General features: G+C 52.2%; 1 protein-coding gene across 8 annotated transcripts in view; it reads left to right on the top strand.

Moving 5' to 3' along the window:
- Positions 1-11,124, top strand: part of CLASP1 (cytoplasmic linker associated protein 1) — a 271,572-nt gene that overhangs the window by 243,061 nt on the left and 17,387 nt on the right. For all 8 annotated transcript variants that reach the window (XM_029224716.1, XM_029224715.1, XM_029224717.1 and 5 more), the window contains one exon: positions 1,657-1,785. In XM_029224716.1, the coding sequence (XP_029080549.1) occupies positions 1,657-1,785 (129 nt within the window). The remainder of the gene's footprint in view (positions 1-1,656; positions 1,786-11,124) is intronic.

Genomic DNA, 11,124 nt, shown 5'->3' with positions numbered 1-11,124 from the left:
CCCCTCCCCTCCTGGGTGGCCAGGCCTGGGCCCACGGCTCCCCTCCGCTCCTGTGCTGTGCTTCCTGTTGGCACCAAGACAGCTTTCAGGTTTTCTGGACCCAGTCAGTTAGTGGAGACAGGCCCCACCCTGGCCTCCACGCAGGTTTTTCTGTAATTGGGTTTGTAGTCGTTGAGGGAGACGTGCTCCCTCTTTGGTCCCTTTCACAAAATTTCTTAAGAGTTTGCTAGTGTAGGAATGTGGCTTGTTTTTTTACGATGGGGTTTTCTTCCTTAGGAGTTTTATTTATGCTTCACATGCAGTTGAGAAATCAGAGGCTCATTTTTGGAAGACCATACTAAACCCTACTAAATGCGCCTTCCCTGGGGCTCTGTGTTGGTTCACCCCTGCATTGTTAACAGTTTCAGCGACAGATCCCAGAAGCAGAGATCATTACTGTTTTCTGTTATCGTCCATTATTACTTTTAAAGTAGAAAGCCGTCTCCACGCGGTGACACTTGAATGTGACTCTTCAAGGGGTGAGCACCCTGATCAGAGGCCCACCTCCCCCCCCACCTGCTGTGCAGCCACTCCCTTGTGTGTGTGGCAGCAGGAGTAAATGTTAGGACTTCCCTGGATTAAAGTCTAGAAGTAAAACTCCATCTCTGTGCTCCAGGCTTCGTGTAGGTCAGCAGAAGCACAAGTACAATAAGTGTGGTGAACAGCTCAAGGGGTAGGACCAGACAGATTTCGAGGAAGTTGGGCACGGCCCAGGGCAGAGGTCATGCCCAGGTTGCGTTGATGGTGATCTTAATGGAAGACAGGTGAGCAGAGGCTGGCAAATGTCATGGTGACTCCAGTTGCTGTCTGGTGCTTAGGGACGCATGGTTTGGTGTGGGGTTAATCAAGGTAGAAGAACGGCGATGAAAGATCTGTATTCGCTTTTCTTAAGACAAAGTACCTGTTGGCACCTGAAGCGCTTCTAGTGGTTGGCTTTGTCAGGAGGAGAAACGATGTCATGGAGAGGGCAGGGGATGGTGTGTGAGCCTGTGGCTGATGCAGGTGAGTGGCAGAGAATCAGAATGTTCTGTCTGGTGTAAACCCCATTCTCTGTTGTTGAGATTAGGGGTCTGTTTGGAATGGCTTTCCTCCAGATGCATGACTCAGGCCTCAAGTAGCTGGAGTTCTGTACACGTTCTCCTCCCCCATGACCTGCTCACATAGGAGGTCAGGAATATCAGCAGGTCTCCCACTGTCCTGAGAGAGTCCACTGTCTGACAGGTCGTGTCGATGAAACATGTAGGTGCCCTTTACCTAGGGCATAGGGCTGTCCTTTTACATAGTTTACAGATACACACCTGAGCCTCAGAAAATCCGGAGCCGCCCCCCGGGAGACTGATAGTGAACTTACCAGTCGTCCTCATTTGGTCTCGTTCAGGAAGCCTTCCTGGGGTCCCTCTCAGGTGCCGGGTCCCGGGATGTCCCCACAGGCACAGCACCCGCCCTCTTGGAGCCGGCCATCTGGGAGCCTCCATCCAGGAAGCCTGGCGTCCGTGTCGCAGTGCCTGCAGGGCGCCAGGGACCCAGGCCTGGGAGCCGGTCTCGGGGCCCCGCTGGCCGTGTGCACAGAGAGGCGCCGCGAGGCGTTTGCTGATGTCCGTCTCTCCTCTGCCCCAGCACTCCATCCGCGCGCTGGCACTCAGGGTGCTGCGGGAGACCTTGAGAAGCCAGCCAGCAAGGTTTAAACACTACGCGGAGCTGACGATCATGAAGACGCTGGAAGCCCACAAAGACTCCCACAAGGAGGTGAGCCAGCCTCTGGCGCACAGCCCTGCCGCTGCGGGGTCTGAGCAGTGCTGCGGGGGCCCCTGGCGGCAGGGCTCTCCGAGCCTCGTCCGGGCCGGTCTGCCCTTTCCCCTGCGGTCAGGGTGGGGATGGAGACGTGCAAGCCTCGCTCTGGGCCCTCAGCCAGGCTCCCTCACCCACAGGGCCCCGCTCTCCTCGGGGGGCTGTCACCCCACCGCCGCCCACAGGAGAGCTAGGTGAGGCTGGCGCGTGCGGGCGGGCTCCCCCTACGGGCTCGAAGGACTGGAGGCGGCCTGCCCGCTCTGTGGGCTCCGGACGCGTGAGGCATCCGCACTCTCCTCGGGCTCCCGTCACGGGGCAGGGAGGGCGCGGTTCTGGGCCCGACGTGTGTGCACGCAGAGGCCAGCCCGTGCGTCCTCGTCCAGTCGCTTGCTGGACTGTCCCGGGGCCTGCCGCCCGCAGTCCTCTGCGTATCGAGAGATGGGAAGTGGGGTGGGTGGAGCGTCCTAAAGGGAGAAGGTTTCAGGGACGCCTGCCAGTGAAAGGCACTGTGGAAAACAACCGTCTAGTTCCAGGTTTGGAAAACTTAACTTGGTGAAACAGTGGGTTTGACCCCGAAGTGAGACATAAGCACATGTCAGTTCAATCTTTTGGCTCCCGTGTGACTCTCGCGACCACAGCTGTGGATTAAAGGAACTGTGATTAGAGCAGTTCTTCTCTTCACAGCGAGAATCAGACCCTGAATCATGGCTTTTTCCTCTGTTCAGCAGTTACGTGGCTACTGAACAGAGACCGGTCTGGCCCCCTCAGGTTCCCACCACAGCTGCAGGCTCAGCGAGGTTGAGGGTGTCCCTCTGGCCGGGCATCTCTCCACCCAGCAGTCCTAGTGCCACACAGGTGCATGAGTGATGGGTGTGTGTGCAAACCACTCACTCACACTTCCGGGATCCAGCTTGGTTGCCTGATGGCGACAGCACCTACTCATGTTCGAACAAAACGCTTTCCACTTCAGATAACTCATTTGCAAAATGTGCGGACCAGGTAAGCTAACAGTAGTCACCGTAATTATTCCCAGGTGAGGAAGAGGGTCCAGGAGGTCCCATCCTTTGTCAGGTGATGCACACGTGGCAGTTCCTGGCAGAACCAAGATGTGAACCAGGTCGTGTGTCTTTTAAGGGGCAACTGGTCTGTGCTCTTTTTTTTTTTTTTTTTTAACCACGATAGCTTCTCCTTAATGAGAATACATGATGGAAAAAACGACATGAAATGGATGTTCTTTTACATACATACGATGTCAGTTGTTTTCAGAGGGGAGGACATATTGAGACTGTGACACTGAGGTGAAACAAAGCCACCTGCACGGCGTGGCGGTCACTAGCCATCCCCTTGGCAGACGTCTGTCTTTACAGTGGCCGTCCTGATCGTAACCTCCAGGACTTGGACGGTGGACCCGGAGAAGTATACGTTACCAGAAGTTGCTCTTTACTGTTTACGTGAGAGATCTTGTTGTTTTTCCCTGCAAAGCGAGAGACTGAGGAGAGAACGTTCTTCGCTTTGAAGTCCTTTAGGTTGCGTAAGGGACACAAGCAGAAAACACCTGCTGCTTAAAGCAAACGTAGCAGCACTCAGTTGCCGTGGAATTCTTGTAACCCAAGGGTCTCCATGCGGCTGTCACTGATTTCCTGATAAGCAGGTTGAGGAAACACCGTGTTCTGAAATGAGTGCGGTTACTGGCAGGCCTCCCCTGCTTTGCATGCTTTCAGACTCACCTTGACTTGGTGCCCTTGTCGTTTTCCTTATGAAACTTCACGCTGTCACTTTGCCTGAAGCTTCTGACTTGGGCACCTGTATGTTTTGGTGTTAGGTATCGTTTTCGTTTTTGTTTTTCTTTTCCTTTGAAACTCTTCCATGTGGTCTTTCCCTGGCTTTGCCAATCCGCGTTTGTCTTTAGGCCGGATAGTTAGACGTACAGGGTCTGTCTGGTAGCCGTTGTGCTGGCATATCCCACACAGTATGTCTCTGGTTGCTACGTTTTCTCGTCTGCACATTCAAACATCATTCCCACATTTATTGACTGGAAAGGAGCCGAAGTGTTTCTAGACCTGGTTACTAGTCAGACAGGGGCCAGTCTCTCTTCCCGTCTAAATTGGCACTCCCAAAGTGTGCTCCTCCCGGCGACAGCTCTGGGCACCTCCTTCTCGTTACAGCTAGTTGGTTTTGTGTCCACAGGCAAAACCCAGGCTTTGGCAGATGAAGGAGTTGGACCAGCAGGTGGACACAGAGCGGCTGTGAGAGCGCTTGTCACCAGACATGTCTTTCCTTGGCCGCTGTGGCCGGGGCCCCGCCAGCGTGCGCACTGTAGTTCTGGCCGCGGGGCTGTAGCAATGAAGCACTTCTTGAAATGCAGTTTCTATAAGTTGAAAGGTGTCATAAGGCCCTTAGGGAAGATGCATAAAGCAGGGCTGAGGATAAGATGGCTTGTTTGTCACCGATAAGCCAGAGACTGTGTTCCCAGGGTCTTAAACAGGAGCTATGAGTGCAAGACACTTTTGTCACACGCTGAAACGTGCCGGGCACTAAATCTGTCTCAGGCATCGTTCATCATAAGCTAACGGAGATGTTTCACAATAAGCAAGATAGAGGATTCGGGTACCGGTTTAAAGTTTTTATTTTCAAAGTTGGTATTGGGAATTCCCTGGCGGTCCAGTGGTTCGGACTCAGCGCTTTCACTGCCGAGGGCCTGGGTTCGATCCCTGGTCGGGGAACTAAGATCCCATAAACCTCGCAGCGTGGCCCAAAAGGTAATTAAATAAATAATTAAAAGTTGGTGTTTGTCCGGTTAGACAGTTTTCATATTTCCTATTTGAATAAGTAAATCTCTTTCATTGTCTAGCTCCTTATTTTTATCTTTTTAGTAAATAAAATGTGCTATTGAGTTTCAGTAGCTCATTAATGAAGTTACTGTGGTATACCATAGTGTTAGCTTTTAGCAAACATCCGAAGGGGCGAAGGGCTTGATAGTGACCTTTTAAAATCTTACGCCCCCTTTTCTGTTTTTCAAGAAACAACTCCATTCATGTTAACGCTTTTTATCTGAGAACTTGAAATCCGTTTGCTGGGGCTGGTACAGAACCTCTCCTTCAATGATTACGAGAAGATTTAGAGCTAAGAAGAGCACTGATACTTCGCATGCGATTCTGGGGTCAGTGGGAGCGCGAATCTAGAGGGGGAAAGCCTGGTTTTCGGTCCAGCATCCGACCTCCAGCCCAGCTGTCGGTTTGATCCCTTCTGTCTAAGCCTGTGTAGCGTGGCCGCCTCGAGAATCAGACACGGGACATGGAAGCATGCTTCCAACACCGTCAGGCACTGTACCAGTATTGCTACGTAAAGCCGTCTTCAGACATCCGTACCGTCTCAGAGGCACTCGTTTCAGTAGCTGTTGCTCCCAGGCCCTGCGGCTTACGTGCGGTACCCAGAGTGCTGGGGTCCTTGCTCGCCATTCTGTTTAAACTTGAGAGGAGCACCAACTCTGTTTCTTTGAAGATGTTCTATACTTGAGACTTTTTGCTGACCTCGGCCACGTTAATGAATATTCCATTACGTTTTCCTGTTAAAAAGAGGAAAATATCAGCTTCGTTTTATGTCGCCCCAGGAGGTCACCAGACATTTCTTGCCCCACAGCAGCCTTGGTGTTTAAGGCATCAGAATCCAGCCTCAGGTGGTTTGGCTTGTTTGGGGAAGTTTGAGTCTCAGGTAAATATGAAACAACCACTGTTACGTCTCCCAGGGTTTTATTTTGAAATCATTTCTAATTAGTTTTATGATTGCCAGGAATTAAAAAAGCAAAGCCAGACTAAATTTATTTTTACAATAGAACTTTTTGGGGACCTCTTGGCAAATATCACAGCCTGAGCAGAGCAGCGGCGTGTCAGAGAGAAAGCACTTTAGCGAGCTGACGTTGTGCTTCAAATACCAATTAGAATCACTCTCTGACCATGGCTCACCCAGGACCCCTGCATCTGGAGTGGCCCTGAGAAGCCTCTCGGGGCAGCGGCCGTGTGTCAGTGGGTTCTGAAGAACAGTGCATTGTGTGAGCGTGGAAAGATTATTTCCCCTCTGTGGACCTTGGGTTTCTAATCTGTTAGCCCAGGGAGTGGACTGCATGCTTATCTGTGTGTCATCCGGCCTTAGGATAATGGAGGAGGCTGCTGAGTAACAAACCTCAACCTTTCTAGATTCTAAGTCTCCAGTCTTCTTTGGGCCCAGTCTTGGGATATAGCCAGAGGCCCTATTTCCTTTGTAACCTTCAGCCTTTGAACAAAAAGACAAAACCAGAGACCTGTATAGTCATTTAAAAGGTCAAAGTTGCTGAGCCAGACAGTCTGACACGCGTAGCACAAACTGGTAAATGTCCCATTATTGGGCGGGTTGCAGGGCGGTGCTCAGGCCTAAAGGAACTTACACGGCTTAGGTGACGTTAGAGCAGAGGAATTCACGTGGGGTCCAGAGAGAAGTGCGCTGGGAGTCTGGGGCAGCTCGGGAGGATGCTGGCGGTGAGCCAAGCAGCGAGGCCCAGGGCCGCGGGCCGGGAGGACACAGCTGGGCTGGACCGGCTGGACCCACCCCGCCACACGTGGAGGTCCCATCGCCCACCCTGCCGGGTGGTTGGGACATGCCAAGCATGGTGTCCAGTCCTGAGTGGTGGCGGCCGCTGCCCCACGGTTACTCAGGGTGAGGGGACACGGCCCCTCCTCTCTGATGGGCCCAGCCTCCTAAGACCAGACGTGACACCTGCCCTTTAGCTCCCGTAGCCTCAGAGCGTCTTACTAAGGGAGGAAACCCTGTCTGCAGAAAGCAGTCGGGGGGCCCTTGTTTAATGTCAGAACCCGGGAGTCTGGAGACTTGGGTCCTCATCCTACTTTGGCCAGTCACGTGGCTGGGGACGGGACGCAGCTCTGGACGCTGGAAGTGCTGGCACCCGGGGTGACCTGGGACGCCCTGCGAGGCCTGCCCTGCAGGGCTGGCCTGAGAGTCAGGGCGGCGAGGAGGCTGGCACTGTGAACACTGAAGACACTGTCTTTTATCCTCTTCCAGTGAAGAAATAGACCGGTTCTGAGTAAAGCAGACATAACCGCATTTCTCGAACTATATCTCAGAAGGCTATCGAAATTTGGGTGAATAAACTTTGGGCTGTGTCTCTGGGCTCCCGCGTCGGCTGAATCTCTCGGCATCTCCACTGGAGGGGCCGTCACACTCCCACACTTGAGGCCGGGAACACCAGGAGTTGATGGATTTGAGAGGCGCGGAAGAGGAGTTCTGTGCGTGGCCCACCTTCCGCCTCCCAGGCTCTTCCGAGGGGCCAGCCATCCCGGCGTCCGAGGCGTCCTCCAAGGTGGGGACACGGCCCCCTCCTGGGCACCCACCCTGTGACTCCGTGGCATTGTCCCCCATCAGCCCTGATTCTCCCCCTTGGGGTGGGACAGAATAAGTCTCCCACCTCGGAGCCTTTCCGCGTTCGAGACGATGTTGCCCTGAATGCGCTTCTCCAGGGCGGGGGCTCTGATGGCCGTGTGGTCAGAGACCATCCGTGCAGGCTATACCATCTGAAATTGTACGTGTGCATTTTCCAGGAGAAAGTCCTCATCAGCGAGGTCTGGGAGATAAGGTTTCACGCTCCAAACTGATGTAAGCATTCTAGATTCGCATCCCCCCTCATTTTACTGATGAGGGAAACTGAGGCCCAGACAGTAGAAGAAACTCCTCCCACGTTCACCTCACTAGTTGATGTCAGAGCCAGGTCCCTGAACTTGGACCCTGAAGGTTGTTCCTTTCCTCCCCCCGTCCTGTGGTGCCGGGTCCGGCAGACAGGGGACTCGCATGCTGGGTTCAGGTCCCCGGTGGCGCCCACCTGAGCTGGCAGCAGGCAGAGCAGTGCTGCCCACACTCCTGCCCCGCCCCACCAGAGACACAGCCGCCCCTCCACGGTGGGCGCACCACGCTGGTGGGCACACGCCCGGCACCTGGCCTGTTCGGTGAGGCCTCCCCGGCCTTTCCCAGAAGGTGGCGCCAGCCTCTCCCTTCGGGAGCCATGGTTCCTGAACACCCGCTGGCTGGCTGGCTGGCTTTCAGTCAGCCAGTTAGGCTGCCGCATCGGTGACAGAGCCCAGTCAAACCCTGTGAACTTAAAACACGCAGTCCAAATTTTGACAGGTTCTGTGCTCTCAAAGAAACCTTATCTTTAAGCAAACATTCATCAATATTCTGAGTAACGATCTCATTTTTTTAAAAGTTAGATAAGGAAATTATGCTTTTCCTAGCTAGACACTGTTATTTCAGTAACTTAGAAAAAGCAGAATTCCTGTGTTCCTTACCAGACTGCAGCAAAGCCAGCAGAACTAGAACAGTCTTGGTCACTTGGGGTAGATGACAGCCCCGAAGGCTGCCTGATCCCCCTTGCTCTCATCAGCACCCCTGCCCCCTTGGAAAACATCTCTGCCGCCTCTGGCCACCTTGTCTGCTAGACGGTACTGTCCTCCTTCCTCTCTGCTGCCCGCGTTTACTTTTGCTCTCTGTTTGCTTACACTTATAACCTTGCTTCTTATGTTACACAGAACACAGGGGCAAAACCTAAAGTTCACCCTGAATCAGGCAGTGGGCCAGCCGCTGGGAGCTTGGCATGTAGAGGGAAGTTGAGAACGCCGACCTGCCTTGCCAAAAACAGCATCTGTCTTGGGAAACTTGTTCTAACCTCAGTGAAAGAGGGGGCCTCAGACGGGCCTTCTTAAAGCGCAGCTTCTGGCATTTTTTTTTCAGGCATTTTCAGAAAACCTACATTTGATTAAATGCTTCCTGCAAGCGACGTCAAGAATTCGTGGAGTTTTCTATGACAAAGTTCTCCTTGGGTTTGGGTTTCAGCTCAGCAGACCTGAGAAGGTCTGTTTCCCAGCAGCTCCCTGCAGGGTAACTCCTGTGACCTGGATGATAGCAGAGCGTGGGGAGGTTGCGGGGAGGAGGGGACCCCTCGTGTTAGAGTCTCGCTGTGAACCTGGCCATTTATTTCCCTGAGAGGCGCCGGGAGGTTTCTAGTTTGCTCCTCTCAAGACTTAAGTGGCGCTGCTGGGACTTGAACCCCAGTCTGTCTCCCAAGCCAGTGTCTTCCCGCCCACTGAGCTGTGCCCACCTCCTGGTGGTCTCCTGAATTCCCCAACATCAGTGTTTTCCAACTTGAATATTGTCTATGAAATCATCCAGTATATCATTTCATTTTTTTTTTCCAGGTTTAAAAACTAAGACCTCAGGTTTCGTCAGTTAGTTACTATCACTCAGCTTTCTGACCAGTGTGTTGTGACACCTGTAAACAGTGGTTTCTTACAGTAGAAGGGCATTGGTGTCCCACTGCGGGACCCGATTGGAGAAGGGACGGGCCCCGTCTTCCACCGTCTGCCTAGCCGTGTGTAACACGCCAGACGCCTGGCTCTGCCAGGTCCGCCGTGGACTGACCACACTCTCAGGGACATGCCTGAGCTCAGGAGGAAGCACAGCACTTCATCTAGTGATTGTTGCGTGATGGAGCCCTTCTAAGCAATATGCTGTCCCTCTCCAAACAAACCGATCACTGAGCATTTAAATACACACACACACACACACACACACACATACACACACACACACACACACACACACTGTGGGGAAATGAGTTGGACAGACACTTACTGAGCACCTAGTGTGTGATGATGGACACTGCTGGGCATGGGGACAGAAGGGTGGCCAACATGGGAGCTTGCCTTCAAGGAGCCCTTAGTCTAGTGGGGAGACGGTGTCAGCAGAGCAATGAAGTGCAGTGATCAGGGTGCCCCGGGGGTTCCGTGGGGGTGAGGGGGACCTGCCCGGCCAGGTCACTAGCGCAAGTGAGCAACTTTCAGGAAGTGAAGGGAGCTGGCGGGGCCCCACAGCGGCTGGCGGGGTGCATCTTTGCCCAGTGTTCCCGCTCAGGCCTCGTTTCCTTGCGTGCCTGGTCATCGGGGTGGCCCTTTGGAGTGAGTATTGGACCGAGCAGACCCCTGGGCGTAGGCCCTGGGCCTCTGGACCGAGCCCTGGAGCCTTGTGGGGCACCTCAGTGGCCCAGCCCCACTTCTCTGCTGTTCCTCCACCAAGGCCGAGCTCGGAGCCACACAGGCTCTGCAGCTACAGTCGTTGCTGTGTCATCTTTCTTAATCCAGATAGCTGTAAGAGTAGGTGTTTTGTTAATCTCCGCTATGGAATTTTTAAAAATTGAGGCTCCTCTTGGTAGAGGAACGAACTGAGGTGCGTCTGCTGCGCTGCTCTCAAGAGGCTGAGCATGTGCCTGTCTGACTCTGCCCTTCTTGGGGTGAGAGGTTAAAGATCATGTAGGCACAGCAGACTCTCTGCTGTCAGGGGACCTGAGTGGGACAAACCGCAGTTCGTAGGCGACGGAGTTGGCAGGAGAAACATTATGATGGGCTTCCTTTAAATAGTCTCATTTCCGTGTGTGTCTGTGTCTGTGTGTATATATATATGTGTGTGTGTCTGTATATATGTGTGTATATATATGTGTGTATGTATATGTGTCTTTATATATGTGTGTACATGTGTCTTGTGTGTGTATGTGTGTATATCTTTGTGTCTGTATGTGTGTGTATGTGTGTGCATATGTGTCTGTATATGTGTGTGTCTGTATTGTGTATGTGTGTGTATATCTGTGTGTGTATATCTGTGTCTGTGTATGTGTGTGTGTGTATATCTGTGTCTTTGTGTATGTGTGTGTATATCTGTGTGTCTGTGTGTGTGTTGTATATGTGTGTGTGTATATCTGTGTCTGTGTGTATATGTGTGTGTGTATCTGTGTGTGTATATGTGTGTCTGTATGTGTGTATATATGTGTGTGTGTGTATGTGTGTGGTGTATGTATATGTGTGTCTGTATGTGTATATATGTGTCTGTGTATATATGTGTGTGTGTATATATGTGTGTCCGTACTTGTGTATGTGTGTGCGTGTCTGTGTATATGTGTGTCTGTGTGTATATGTGTGCATGTGAGTATGTGTGTGTCTCTGTATATATGTGTGTGTGTATGTGTGTATATATGTGTTGCTGTGTGTGTATATATGTGTGTGTGTCTGTATATGTGTGTGTCTGTGTGTATATATATGTGTGTGTGTGTGTGTATATATGTGTATGTGTGTGTCTGGGTATATGTGTGTGTATGTATATGTGCATGTATCTGTGTGTATATATGTGTCTGTGTATATGTGTGTATGTATTATATGTGTGTGTATATATGTGTATGTGTGTTTGAGTGTGTATATGTGTGTCTGTGTG

Source organism: Monodon monoceros, unplaced genomic scaffold (assembly GCF_005190385.1).
Source record: "Monodon monoceros isolate NGI ecotype Baffin Bay Population unplaced genomic scaffold, NGI_Narwhal_1 Super_Scaffold_16, whole genome shotgun sequence".
Taxonomy (NCBI): domain Eukaryota; kingdom Metazoa; phylum Chordata; class Mammalia; order Artiodactyla; family Monodontidae; genus Monodon; species Monodon monoceros.
The sequence above is the reverse complement of the archived record's forward strand: the minus strand, read 5'-3'. Positions and strand labels throughout refer to the sequence as shown.